Source organism: Marmota marmota, unplaced genomic scaffold (genome assembly GCF_001458135.2).
Source record: "Marmota marmota marmota unplaced genomic scaffold, marMar, whole genome shotgun sequence".
Taxonomy (NCBI): domain Eukaryota; kingdom Metazoa; phylum Chordata; class Mammalia; order Rodentia; family Sciuridae; genus Marmota; species Marmota marmota.
Window position 1 is genome coordinate 22,929,216 of NW_026000241.1, and position 15,349 is coordinate 22,944,564.

At 36.9% G+C, this 15,349-nt stretch overlaps 1 protein-coding gene and 1 long non-coding RNA gene across 12 annotated transcripts in view; one reads left to right on the forward strand and one right to left on the reverse strand.

Annotated features, from left to right (window-relative positions):
• The window catches only part of Rbms3 (RNA binding motif single stranded interacting protein 3), a 1,302,406-nt gene that overhangs the window by 639,558 nt on the left and 647,499 nt on the right, over positions 1-15,349 (reverse strand). For 4 of the 11 annotated variants that reach the window (XM_015489550.2, XM_048795445.1, XM_048795446.1 and 1 more), the window contains exon 1: positions 13,275-13,967. The exons of 6 other annotated variants lie outside the window; for them this stretch is intronic. In XM_015489550.2, coding sequence (XP_015345036.2) covers positions 13,275-13,349 — 75 coding nt within the window. In that variant the 5' untranslated portion in view covers positions 13,350-13,967. Of the gene's footprint in view, positions 1-13,274; positions 13,975-15,349 lie in introns of those variants that run through there. One more of the 11 variants, XM_048795447.1, reaches the window with a different exon arrangement.
• Positions 14,177-15,349, forward strand: part of LOC125613818 — a 24,611-nt gene continuing 23,438 nt past the window's right edge. Inside the window, exon 1 of the long non-coding RNA XR_007344408.1 lies at positions 14,177-14,321. This is a non-coding gene — a long non-coding RNA (uncharacterized LOC125613818). The remainder of the gene's footprint in view (positions 14,322-15,349) is intronic.

A 15,349-nucleotide genomic window follows, 5' to 3' on the forward strand; every position in this document is an offset into this window, starting at 1 on the left:
GATATACAAAGCCTGTTTCATTTTGCAATAGAACACCTTACTAAATTTTGAGGAATTATTAATATATGAACTATATTTCCTACAAGTTATAAATAATGACATCAATGCAACAAAATAATATGACAGAGGAAAAAATAGCAGACCAAACCTAAGAGACTCAGGACAATTTTGGAAATATCATGAGAAGTCAAAATCAAAATCATCCTTTGTCCTCTTAGCCACAGCAGGTTATTGTTTTTATATGTTTCAGAATTCCTTTGGACATGGCTTTGTACCAGTTTAGTTCATTCTATAGGGAAACTAGATAGTGGTCTCCAAAACCGAAATTCTGTCATTCAAAGATGATCTTTGAACTATTTTTTAATTTTTGAAAAAAAAATCAGGTATTTGATTTAAAAAAAAAAAAAACCCGATAACATGCATAGTTAATAGATGACCATGTTATTGCAGATCCTGGATCTTGAATAAGTAAAACTGACAAAAGATGAGCCTCCTACTCTGCCCATCTCAAGCAATTTAAGTGAGGTTTATCTTCTGATGTATCCAACTTTCTGCAAACCCATGAAAGGAAGCCACATATAAAGGCTGATATTCTTGGCCATTACTCAGGAATTGCCTCTCCAGTTCTCTCCAAACCACTACTACTACCATTTATTTCTGGTCTGCTTGCTTATTCCCATCCCAAAGTTCCAAATGCCAGCTACATAGGCTGTCTTTGAAATTCACTTCTACCCACTCCAGTTTGGCACATGTGATGAGTTTCTTGCCAGCATCTTGGAATGCGGCACTATCATGGTTTCCTTCTTTCCATTCTTTCTTTTTTTTCTATCACAGTTTCTGGCATAGTTCACCTACTTCTATAAAACTGCATCCCATTAGCTAAGAATGTAACCTAACTCCAGCCAAGAGCCCAGAGGTATCTGCTCCAGTGACCCACATATTTCAGGGGATAAAATAGGGTGTGGAGAGATCACATCAATCTAGACAGTCAAAGAGGGATATTTTTAAAAGGCTCATTTTTGATACACAGAATGCATTCTGACACACACATCATGGAAGTGAACATGATATTAAGCAGCTGAAGTTTTAAAAATCATTGCCTTTCACAGTGGAGTAACATATGAAAGGCACAGAACAAGATAGATCAATTCCTTCTGAAAAACTTTTGCTATGGCCTCAGTCTGCATAAGGCAGGGGTGTACTAGATTCTGCAGGGGTGTTCCAAGATTGAAAACTCTGTGATCCTACTCAACAAATTGTTCACAGACTAACTCTGATATAATTGTGACTGTATATATGTAGTCATATTTATTTATATATAGTTATACATATTTATATGTATATATATATATATATATATATATATATATACTTTTATGTATGTCTATGTGTTTATATTTATATACATTTAAATATAGTCACAAGTATATTTAGCTACTTCTGTAGAGAAACTGTGTACTATTCTTCTTCCAAGAGAGGGGGATGGAGAACAGACATGTTCAAAATGCCAAAAATAAATTTACAACCAAGCTCCCACTGCAGAAAAAAAAAAAGAGAGAGAGAGAGAGAGAGAGAGAGAAAGTCAAAACCCAATCTCACTATGCCTTAAAAAGAAATGGAAAATATACAAATGATAATGAAAAATGCAAAGACAAGAAGGGACTGAACGCTGAATGTTGAGAGAACAAAATGAAGTGAGCAAAAGTTTAGGACCAGAGGGCAGGGCAGGGTGGGGAGGCAAAACCATAGTAGAAAAAGTGAAAGTAGGAGAAAAGGGGTGTAAGTAGGAAGGGATGAGAGAAGTAGATGCTATAATACATCCTGGCAAGGCAGGAGGATGTATAAGACAAAATGTAAAAGCAAGGTCACCTCAGATAGCCATGCTGCATAGAACAAAGACAAGCAGTACCAAATCACAGAAAGGATAGACCATGAAAAATAATAACAGCTAGCCTTCCCTGGGCCATACTGAAGTCTAGACACTCTCATCAGCCGCCACCCTCTAACATAAAGCCTGTGCTGAGAGCCCAGAGCAAGTAAGCACCATCACACACTCCTTCTCTATTGACTTGCTCTTTGGGTTCCCAAGCACATTAACAGCCTTCAAATATGGCCAATGCCTGGTTAGCAATTTCCACTGTGTGATTCTCATGCCAATACATCTTTGCTGGTTTTATAACTAATGTGTTGGTTTTTCCTCCTCAAAACCGGGTCTTTTCTACACAGAACAATGGCACCGCTGAAAAATATAGTTTGGAGCCTACCAGACTTTACATGATCATCTTGTATACAGAAATTCTAAAATAGCTGGTAAAACTTGATTCCAAAGCCTCATTCTGAAAAGCACTCTTCTTTCCAATCAAAAGCCACTATGAGATTTTTGTTCCTTCCTAAGAACAGGTGATGAGTTAGTCCACATAGTGAAAGCAAATGCTGGGTCTCACTGAGGTCAGCTACACATGGAAAACCAAAGCACAGCATTCTTTTTCTATAAGACACCAAGGGTCTCAACTACGTGACTCCTGGGCACTAAGCTTTGTATTCACATCAAGTTTTCTCTCAAGATGATTTCTCTGTTAATGATCTTTTCTTTGCCAAATAGCTCTTATTTTTTGCTCTTGGAAAGAGAAACAAGTCATCTACTTCCAGAAACTTTCAAAAGTGTACTAAGACCTGGTACTTTTAGCCTTTCTAGTTTTAGTTCCTTCTTCTCCTTGTTTTAATCTTCCTGGTTCCTCCTCATAAATCACTGGTTAAATTAAAGTTGTAGAACTGTCATCTTTTCATTATTTTCTAACAGTATTGACAGCCTCACCACTAAATGTTTTGGGGATCATTAGACTCTCCACAGTATAAACAACTATTATGAACTGATTTGGAAAAAATTAGAATCCATCAATCAATAAAATTTCTAAAAAATGCTATCAAAAACAACAGCAGAAAAAAAAGCAGATATTTAACTTGCATAATACTCTATCAGTAAATTTCAGATCATGGGAAGATGCTACTCTTTTGACAGAAAGTGACAAATATTAGTACTATTTCAGTAAAATTCACCTCTCTGAAAATTTTTTTTTTTAAAAAAGAAAGATTCACCCTTCTGTGCTACCAGCAAGCAGCAATTTAATTAATTAGAAGCAAAAAGAGCAGCTATGTGATTCCTTAAGACCACTTCATCCCTTTGTATTTCTGTGTGATCATTTAACTTCAGAGAAAATAAGAGTCATTACAATAACCCTATAGATTTTCAGAAATGTGTGTGTGTGTGTGTGTGTGTGTGTGTGTGCATGTAAGCGTATGCATAAGAGAAACTGAAGAATTGATTCATTGAAACTGCTGATGCAATTCAGCAGGATTTACCTAGAGATGGGAACAAAGTTTGACTGATTAGGTGGAAAATATAACATGGGGTGATTATGAGGGAATTTTCTCTTTGGGATTAGGGTAGAGAGTGAATTTTCAGTTATGTGCCACTTTTAATACCTGTAGAAATCCCACCATCAGACATTTTCCAATATGTTGTGCGGTCCTATCGTGTGTCTCTCTCCAGAAATTTAGGATTGCTAAAATAAAGAGATGTCTTAAAAGTCAAAAGACCACAACAGTGAAATGTATGGTCAGCTTTTAAGATGCTCTGAACATTTTGGGAACCCCCAAAAACTGGCCCAATGAAAACAAAAAAACTAAAACAAAACTGTAAAACTAAAATTAATAAACACTTATGTGATTATATATAAAACAATACATTGTGAATTTTATTCATTGTTTCACTTAGATTTTTAATAATATCTTTGTACCTCAAAAAGATTTGTAGGACATATTTTTTCTCACTTTACCAAAACACCCACATATGCAAGATGATAACCCCAAATTCACAGGAACGCATACATTAAATGAGTTACTTGTACCCAGAGAGTTTCAAGAACAAAATTACAAAAGTTTTTTTCAATATTTTATTGCAGACAAATTAAATTTGATGTGTAATGTTAGTGCAACTTAATGTGTTTGCTTGTATGTGGTATCAGAGTTTCCAAAAATGTTCCCTCTAAATAGGTTTTAAAATGATCCTGAACTTCTACCTTTGCTAAAGGAAGTCACAAAACTTGGAAAAAAATACTCCATGTTCATTTATATTCCCTCTGACTTTTTCTCATATTTGTGAACAAACTAAAACACAACAAGTCTTAAAGAAAAAATCTTCCATTGCTAACAAAAAGCCAAATTGTTCTAAACAGGTGAATAATAAAGTTTAAGCCGTTGGTAAAAATTTGGGGGATATATGGGGAAAAGAATAGCAGAATTTTATTCTTTGATGGTTCCCTACCTGTCTTCTGGACAGGAGATTAAGGGACCAAAAGCTGAAACCAATGCTTGGTTGTCAAAGCCCTCCAAGTGAGTAGCACAACAGGTTTTCCTCATCTCTCAAGAGGAAATGAAAGTTTTATCATATCTTTGGTTTATTACCCCAGAAAACAATCTCTGAAATTTTAAAAGCATATGGAGATGAAATGAACTCTCCATAGATGAAGTCATCAGAATCATCCCAGGGTTCATGTTCATTTCTTTGAGTACTTCATCTATTTACATCTATTTGGTAATTGAAAGGAATGTTTGCTTACAATTAAGATCTCTTAGTTCTACATTATATTGATGGTGCCACCGTCCAGTTTGTGTGAGGGATAAACTTTAAAAGAGACAACATGAGAGTTTATAAACATCGATAACAGCTTCAAATATGACTCCCCTACTTAAAAAAAAAAAAGCTTTTCAAATATCATAACCAGCTCTAGAGATCAGCAAGTTAGCATTTGTTTTCCACATTTCTTTTCAATAAATTGTCATTAACCATCTAAAATGAGTTAAACGATACTACACAAGATAAGAAATAATAAGATTTCTCAAGATCCTCACTAAAATTAAAATCTGTGATCAGTTGGTATATAGCTTAAAAACCATTGAAAGAAATGGGAAAACGAAATCATCATCTGCACACAGCATCCTGAGTGCAATCCCAAATTCTTGGTCATGGGGAAGGTGATTCTAAAATAAATTAAACATCAGCTCCAAAGGCTATTACCACTAATATTTAGAATATGGTTAGATTTGCTTTTCTCCCACTACACCTGACTTTTCAGCCAACAAGAATGGACACTATCATGATTACTATCTGAGTATGTCCTGTTTAGTGTATGTGTTTATTATTCATAAAACAAACTGGGGTTTTACTTACTTTCTTTTTTCTTCCTTGAGATTTTGATATATTTCCTTGAAGCCTTTTTACACACACATCTGCACACATGTACACGTATGGATATACATGCACTTATATATTTTTATGTTTGCTGATTTTATTTTTTAAAGATGTTTTTATTGGTGCATTAGAGTAATAGATAATAGTGAGGTTCATTTTGACATATTCGTAAATGTATATAACATACTTTGCTACATTTTAATCTCAGTCCTTCCATTTCCCCTCCCATTCTCCTTCCCCTGATACCCTTCTTTTACTCTATTTGTCTTCCTTCTGTTTATTTTTTTAAATTGGTGTGTTATTGTTATATATAAAATTGGAATGTACTGTGATATATTCATACATGAGCATAGCATAATTTGGCCAACTTCATTCCTCACTTCTCTCTCCCCTCCTGCTGCCACCTGGCTTTGTATTCCTTATACTTTTATAACTTTGGGAACACAATTACCTTTTTTAACCCTTTGATGTATTATAAACATGTCTTCATCACATGTGGTGAAGGACTAGCCTCCAGCAAGTAAAAATGGTTTTTTACACATCTGGGGACCTTCTAAACTTTTCTGTTTGAAACTGACAGACAATCCCCATCAATGCTGGGGCTGCACTAATATAAATAAGAATGTGCACTGGAGCTTCAGCAATGACAACATGGCTATGCCAGCCCCTCTCTGAACACACAGCAACTCTATATCTCCAGAAACAGTGTCACTGTAATATATTGTCAGCTTTGGGGGTTCACTGCACCCATTTTACTGAAGAACAAACACACACACTAATTCATATGAATGAAAACAAAGGGTTTCCTCTGAGGATTATGTTTCCTGTCTCATGCTCTGAATATACACAATTAATGACAACAAGAATAATAGTAATTTATGCACTAAATTGGAATTTTCAAAGCAATATGGAATTTTCAAAGCATCAAAAATGAAGTATTAAAAATTGGATATTATTTAACATTTAATTTTATTAATTCAGTTTACAGGTAATTCGGTGTGGGGCAAAGGGTATTTAATAAGAAAAAAGATGAAAAGATTATCTTGTTATTTTTCCTTGAGATGTTATCATTTTCCTATCATATATATCTGTTTATGTATACAGATATATATACATACACATATATATATATATTACTATACATACTTACTATAATACACAGAGTAAATATAGTATTCCATACTTATTAAAGGCTGAAATTCAGAAATTTGTAGGTGTTGCAAACTCCATTCAAAATAAAATTTTGTATATATATCATCATTTCTATATTTACGCTGACTCCTGTGCTCACCCATGATAGCAGAGTCGTCAGAATGTTAGCATGGCCCTGCTAGTTTCCTTGTACCTCATCTGGTTTAGCCAAAGTTACACATAACCATGAGCTCTTCTTTCACCTATAGAAAGAAGTTAAATGAGAAAAAGGGAAGCACCATATTGTCACTATTAAGCCTTTAGAGAAGCCCTGATTTTACCCACTCATAGGAGAAAACGTTCACCACCATAACAAAGCCTGAAATGATAATGATTAAATGATGCCTGTCATTTTGTCCCACCCCTGGGAACTGCTCTCCACCCACTCCCAAGTGATGGATGTGTTTCTCACAGTGTACTGGATTTAGACACTGCAAAGGATACTGACAGTTAAATTTGTCAAAATCACTAGAGAGTTGGTAAAGTAATATTGAATCTGCTCTGTAAAAAGCACTGAGGGACCAAACAAAAACTCAGAAATGGTACAAACCCAGGCAACCTCCCCATACCACTAGGGTACCAAAGAAGGCTCACTCCCTATAATCAAGAGTTACAAAAATGACAAATCTAGAAGTTGTCTTAGTGAATGAACACAACCTAGCAAACAGTGCACCAATGCAGAAGTCAGAGAATGTCCCCAAGAAAAGTAAAATCCATGTCTTAGCATTGATTATCCACACTCTTAAATTTGATGCTAGAGATTGAAGTTTTGAATCATCAACTTTTATTCACGTAAATGATCCCACATGTTATTTATTTCCTAATCAATAAGCCTACGTAGAAAAGTTTTTAAAAAGTTAAATGTACACAAATTTTCTGCCAGTATCAACTTGAACAAAAATAATATTAAAGACAAAACATGATTCAATTCACCTCTGACCAGCATTCTTGTTTTTTTCTTTTTTAGTGTCTGAAATCTGAAAGCCAATAGTCAATTCCATAAACTTTCTCCATAAAACTAGAGATTATAGTTTTCATGAACAAATACTATTTCAAAAATACTGCAAAGCAAACATAAAAAACAAACTTCTTTACTATAATGTCTCTGCTACAGAAATAAAAGCACAAGTCACATGCCCTTGTGTAACTTTGTAATTCTTAACATTGGCAATGACAGTGGACATAATACAAAACCGAATAATGTACTTTCAAATTTCTTTACAAAGAATTACACAGTTGCTTCTTTTGCTATCTCTAAGTTGCTGAACCTTATTACCTATGCCTGCTTTTATTAGGGATAAATGGCCTCAAGATTGCTTTACAGAAGCTCCACAGATTAAAGTAGCAAATACAAAGAAGAAGCGTATTTATAATTTCAAAACACAAATCAGAAATTCCATTTTGTTTTTTGACTATGTGCTCTATAAGGGTAATTTTGATTTTTGTATTTGCATTGATTTCAGATCCATTTGATCCCTATATGTTTTCTCATTAAATAGTATTATACACTCCATTTAAAAAAAAATTGGCATTGGCATCTGTTTCCATTTTCAGAAAGTATATATTTTAAGCACATCCAAAATAGTTCAACATTTTCCCACTACTGCAAAAAATAGCAACACATATCCTCAATACACGCATTACCACACATGAATACATTTTTGCTCTTGGTCTCCCTTCAGCTCCATCTGCACTCTTGCTGTGCAGCAGCTATAGCATAAAAAAAAAAAAAAAAAAAAAAAAAAAAAAACGTCTATTCTCACATGCTTTTGATATTACACTATTTAATCACATACAGCTGTGGCTTATGAGACTGTTACAAAACAATTTTAATGTAGTACTTGAAGCCAATTGTGAATAAACATCAACCATGTACGCTGAAAAAAAAGTTTGACACTAAAAAAAAAAAAACAACTTTCTTTTAAAGGAAAAGACTGGTTTTCCTAGAATTGGGCATGGTCATAATGGTGAGGGAGTCCTCTTCCTGCCAAAATGACTGATAATGTCCAAAAGGATCGTGTAAAATCACATTAGTGTAAAAATGAAGCTTTCCAGAATTCCTGAAGCCAGAGAAACCTGGAATGAACTTGAGCCCTCCCTCCTACTTTGTATCCCTCCCTACACATTGCCTCTGCTTTTAGTGTTCGAAGAGATTTTATTACTTCATGGACATACTTTTGTATTACATAATTCTATTTTTCCCCAAATTGAGAGAAATTAAAAGGAAAATGCTGTAGAAAGATGATGTTGAAAGAAATAAATGTAGTCTTTCCTTTAACTTTGAATTTATTCTAAAGAAAAAAAAAACATGAACTTTTTACATTCCTATTCCATTTATGTAAGGCACCAAATTTTGTGTTGTGAAAATAATAACTGAGTTACAGAAAATATAGCAAAATGTGTCCCAGAACTGTGTCCAGTCTCACTGATACTAAAGATCAGGGAGAATAAAAAAGAAAAACTGAAAAGGAAGGGTGGTCCCTTGTTTCTATTTTTCTCTTATTTAAAACCGATTAAAATTCTATGCATTGTAAAATGAGACAAACAGGATTTATCATAGTTTCATGCTATCATATTGCTCCCCTGAAGCAAAAGAAAATATCTGGAGTTGTACCTAAATATTCAATTGCTGGAAGACTTTAGAAAACCAGTTTTGTACGTTTCAGACTTTCAAAGGAAAACAGAACTTGGGAGTTTTCAAGGCTGTTTTAAAACAATTGGCATGTTCCCAACTCTGGCTATCAATGCAAATCTGAGGCAGGAAGTACTAAGGAAATTCTAAACCCATTCCCTCCCTCTGCATGATTTTGTACATTTCCATGTGTAAGGAGTGTGTTGCGTGGTCGTTTTGTTTTGCTTTTGGAGGCTGGGCACACTCACATCTTGAAGTACATCCTCTGCCCGCACAGTAGCCCCTCTTTCTTTGCCTGCTCGTCACTCCTTGTGTTTTCAAGTGTTTGCTCTTTGGAAGGCACAATCCGGTTTGGACTACAGCTAGACTTTTACAGACAGGCGGGAATCCAGGCTGCAGATGGCGAAACTTCCGTCTGAAATCAGTGTGCAGTTGATGGATTGCTCCTTCCACCTGACCCCTTCTTCACACAAGACTCTGAACATAATCTGAATACCACCAGCCAGAAAAACTATGTGAGGGTCCCCAAATCTGAATCTCTTCCTTCAAGACCTTCTGGGGAACCAGATGGCCAAAGAAGGGAATGCAGCACTGATGTAAGAGCAGAATGATTAGGAACTCTGCACTGGATTGGTGGGACATGGTGAGCTGGTAAGAATGTGGAAGAGGAAGAAAGGAAGAACTTGCCTGGTGTACTTGGGTGACTTACGAAGTTTTGTGAAACTGACTAAAGTTTTCCAAATATCACATATGAAAGAAATATCTATTTCTTAACAGCAAAATATCAGTTCACCAGGTTGTAATGACTGTATTCTTAAAATATTATCATGTCTCATGTTAAATATCATAATCTGTCACTGAGAATTCCTCATTATTTCTTAATCAAAAGCCATGATCCTTCTTGAAATTCCTTTTTTGGGGGGAGAGGTGGGGAGGAAAAATACTAGTTAAAAGGAAAATCAACAAAATCTTTTCAGAGATGAGGTATGGAAAAGTAAGCACGTATAGCAATGTGACTACAAATTATAGCTACAAGTCAACTGCCGGGTTTTTGTGTTATTTAATGTACTTGAAGATTTTTCTAATATAAAACATTTTAAGCATTGGAAAATCACCCAAAGGGACAGAACATAAAGCATATATCTATTCTTCTAAGCAAATATGTATCTATTCTTCTAAGCAAAGTCAAGAGATCATTTTTAATGTAATGGGAAATGAGAGCAGAGAGGACAGGGAAGTGTCACATTTCCTAAAACTTTCATACACACACAAACACACACACACATACACACACATATATACACAAAGGAATGGAAACATTTTTCCTTTTTTTAAAAAATGCCATTTTCATTCTATTTTAACCATAAGAAAAAAGCAACTGTATCTAAAGTTACACTATTTAAACAGAAAGAGAAAGTTTAGTTATTTGCATTTTCTGAATAATTATAACAATAGACACTTTCGTTCCTTAAAATAAAGATTCCCATCGTACTTACCAAACAACAACAACAACAAAAACCAAACCAAACCAAAACAAAACAAACAAGAAACACCCCAAAGGTCGGCAAATATTTCTCATGGATTGGGAGGAAAAGAACACCTGAATTTAGACAACACTTTAAGGTGTGGTATCACCAAATATGATTTTTTATCAACTACAGAATTCTACTTCTATCAACCACGAGTATGCTTTATATGTTAGCATCATTTTAAATAGCCATGATTTTACAATTTGAATTGTAATCACAAACCAAGGTTAGAACAGTGGATTTTATGGATTATATCCAGACTTACCCAATAAATATAAGCAACATGTATTTTCTTTAAAAATATTATATTTAGAGAGATAAATGTTGAAGGAGCAAAAAGTGTTAAGAAAATAACCCAGTTGTTTTCCTCTTCCACTGGGCAAGAGAATGCTTTATTGTATAGGATTAACACTGTCAGAAAGTCCCCATATGTTAAAATACAATTGCACACTGCCACTTCCTTCCAGCCTTTCTGAATCCAAGATTCAAAATAGAGCAAGTTTCACATCTTCAGCTTTCAGGAACGTTAATAATGTCTGTCATTCCAGAGGCACCGTTAACCATATTCAACAACTTCACAGCACTGTGGAAATTTTACAACACAATAATCAATATGAACTAGGCTGATAGCCACCAAAGTAGCTGATCTTATAGTCCCTACCACCCCAACCTGAATACCTGAATATCAGCTTATGATGCCTAATGGATCTAACTTCTTTAAAAATGTTCCAGAAGTTGATGCCTTTGGTTAGCTTGAAAGTAACAAGATCCAGATGCTGCCTGTCTACATAACACTAAACTACGTAGGACCCCAAAACAATTTTTAAAAACTCCCTCTGTAGTTTCCAGGCTCTCTTCTTTTCCCCCACCATTTCCTTCTCCTCCTTTGGCTACAACACAAATACACACACTCACCAAACACATACACATACACACACACACACACACACACACACACACACACACACTATACCAGTGTAGCTCATCCAACACCCTCTATCTTTGATAAAATATGTACATCATTCATTATTTTCTACTAATAATAGGTTAAATCTCATGCAGAAAAACAATCATTTCATTCATTTCAATCTAAAGTTTCTCTTCTGGATAAACACAATCACAGAAAAGAAGGACCCAAACAAAGCACGATTTTTTGAAACATTTGGAAAAATTTAGCCAAGTGTGAGTAAAAGGGATGGAATGTTCAATATTTTTCAGGCAACGCTTGAGCTTATTGTTTTTGTTTCTTTGGGGGATGAAAAATGACTGTGAATTTCCCCCTTTTTAACTCATCCTTGCTTTGCCATCTCCTTGAGGAATGGCAGGTGGCATTCTCTACTCAATCCCCCAAGGAGTTAAAACTCAAGGCACTGAGCAGGAGGGCTGGTCTATTTAAGCAGCAACAGCACAAACTAAATGCTCACAAAGGCAAAAAGCAATGCCAGTCGACCTTGGAGGGGCAAGGCGAATCACAGAGCAAGTGGGGGAAAAAAAAAGAAAGAAAGAAAGAGAACAAGCAATGATCCTTAATACAATACTGAAAGTCTGCTGCCTGGTCTGCTTTACAAATGGGCATTGTTGGACGGACGAGAAAGAAGAAATGAGAGATAACTACAGCATGAATTACCAAAGCCTAACCACAGCAGCGAGTACTGCTGGCTGCCCACACCACACAGGCACGCCTTCTTCACTGGGCATATTTGTTTATTAAGAAGATGGTAGGGTCTGGCGAATGCAGCTCCAAATAATATCATCCATGCACTTAGGTGGTGACTCCAGAAACAACCCCCGCCACCAATTTAATTGACAAATTGGAGCAGTGATTTCACACCTGAGAGTCTGTCATGTCTTAACTGCAGGATAAAGTTCAGGGTTGGCACTGCCCACTGCTTAGTTACGTGGGCCCCTAATGATCATTTAAGCACACGCTCACTCACAAAGCCTAAAGTATTTAACCAATTCAAGTCCAATTATTATCAGTTACATTCCATGCCTTTGCAAGAACCCAGGCCTCCTGACGGCGACTCACACAGAAAAACAGAGCGTCCCAAAGTGAAGACCATCATTGGAAAGCTAATTCAGCCTCTGGCATCCTAGTCACCCTCAATATAAAATAAAGTACGCAAGGCAACTAAAACATATAAAGACACCCAACAAACTCAAAGAGACTTTGGTAGGTACCCCCACGCCTTCCCACATCCTCCTTTCATTCCATACTTAGCTATTAAAAGTTTGAGTCACCCCCATCCTGGTGTGTCCTCTCCAGGGGGAAAAACCCTTCGAGAGCCACAAACAAAGAACAGCTCACCAAAAAAGTCCCTGAAATTATATTCTTGTGCCTGATAATCACCGTTGTGATCTCCTTTCTAAAATCCCTGTCCATCTGCAAAGGACTTCCACAGATATAGGGAACATTAATGCTTCCAAATAACAAAGGAACTCGAGTCAAACTATTATCACTCCTTAAACAGAAAGCTACAATTCCGGGTTTGCTGCTTTCTTCTTCTATCTTCCTCTGCCTCATTAACTCCATTGGTATGTTACCAATTTCAAAGAAGCAGGAAGAGGTGATAGGGGTGAGGGTTAAATAGTAATTCACATGCCTGTCTGCTTCACATCCCGAGTGCAGAACGATACCACGCTGATTACCAGACCGTGGCTTGAGCCATACCTTGGTTTGGAGATAATGAGGATAGTAGTAAGTGTACTGGGGGTACATTTGTGGCTGATCCAGGCGTTTGCCCATGTAGCTGGAATCTTTATCTCCGAGGCAGGGAACTGGATGACAGGGTATAGTGCCCCAGGCCGAGAGCTTCCTCTTAAACCACTATTCCTGACAGTCCGATGACTGATGAGGCTTTGGAGACTCCACCACTTCACCACTTGCTAGTTCCAACACGGCAAGAATATCAAAACAAAACAAAACAAAACAAAAACACACACCAAAAAAAAAAAAAAAAAAGGTTGGGGAGTGAGATCAGCAGGGGGATAAAAAAACCCAGACAGCCTCTTCAGATCTCGCCTGGCTTCTCCCAGCTGCCGGGGTCCACTCGGGATGAGGCAGTTTGTTCTCTAAGCAGGCTGTCTGTAGTGATGTCAATTGCCAGCGTTTGTAAAAGGAAAAAAAAAAAAAATCAAAGTCCTTTTAGCACAACTCCGAATCCTTGCAGATCAGCTTCCTGTCTCCTGTTGTCTCATTCCCCCACCTTAAAGAAAAAGGAAAAAAAAGAGAGAGAGAGAGAGAAAGAAAGAAAAAGAAAGAAGGGAAAGAAAAAAAAAGAAAAAGAAAAAGAAAAGGGAAAAAAGAAAAAAAAAAAAAAAGAAAACCTTGCACAGCTTAGTTGCTGCTGTCTCCCTCCCAGAGTGACATGGTGTTCGGGGCTTGTCCTGTCCTTTCATTCACTTCCCCTCCTTCCAGCCAGTGGGTGGAACCGAGAGAGCCTCTCCAGGGAGCAGCGTACGCAGTCCAGAAGGCTGCAGTATTTCCTCCAAGAAAAAAAAAAAAAAAAAGGCTGCTTCAACCCCTGCTGCCAGCAAAGTTGCGATTCCCTCTGCTGGCTATCTGGAATAGCAGAGCAGTTTTTGCAGCTAAGCTGCCGCCACCGCTGGAACTGAACCTGGAGAACTCAAAAGCAGGCGGTGGATTATTTCTTATCCCTCCCTCCATCTACCCCACGCGAGAGAGCTGCCTTCTTTTCTGTTCTTGCCAAGTTCTGAGGTAAGCCACACCGCTGAACAAAACATAGAAGAGCACGGGATGGGAGGAGAGGATGAGGGAGGAAGGAGGAGAAAGGCAAAGCAAGACCAGTAATAATAATACGAAGACAGAGGTCCTAACCTTGCTAGTTGAATGGAAATAAAGTGTGTTTGGGGTGATTTCGAAACCGGTTCACACACATGAAAGCCAGATAAATCCAGGACCTCAATGAGAAACTGACCTTTCACTTCCTGAAGACAAGGAGGATGCTACCTATGGAGGAAATTTTAGGGTCTACTCCAGGGCTGTTACTAACAAGCCACACATTGTACAAGTAGATGGACCAACTTATAATATCAGAAATAATCATTCTTATGTTTACATCCATTTAAAAAAAAAACACGAAAGGAAGTGATCTCCTAAGTTTATCAGCTTCTTTATAAATAAAATCAGCATTTCTCCCATTACCTCTCGCTTTATGAATTTTCTTGATTCGTGGATGCTTTAATCACTTTACTGATATCATCACAAGGAAAAAAAACACAAAAATCATAATTACTTGGCAGAGTTTTTTTCCCCACCAATAATAATGTTCTGACATGTCTATCAGCTGCTACATTATAATACAAATTGTTTCGGAGAAAATATATTTCCTTAAAGGGTCCCTTTTCAAGGCGGTGGTGAGGCTAAAATTAGACGTGCCAGCTGTGTTTTGCTGGGAATGCTCACGCATGCCCAAAGCGTGGGCAGACCAATACTCTGCCTCTCCACTTTGTCAAGTTGGCTCTGTTCTCCTGAGTCCAGAATCGCCTTTTCAGATAAAAGGTTCCTGGTACAAATCCAGCTTCCTGGCCCAAAACACAGAATTGGGGCTCCATGCACACATGGTGTCCATCCATGTACAAGCCCCATCACCCCTGAAGCAGCTGGCTTCCACTCAGGGAAACTGGTTTCTGGAAGCTGCATGAGAGCCTGTGTGTTCCTTGAAGAAAGATGAGGATGGTGGGTCATAATTGTGCTTTTCTTTTTTTTTTTTTTTTTTTTTTTTT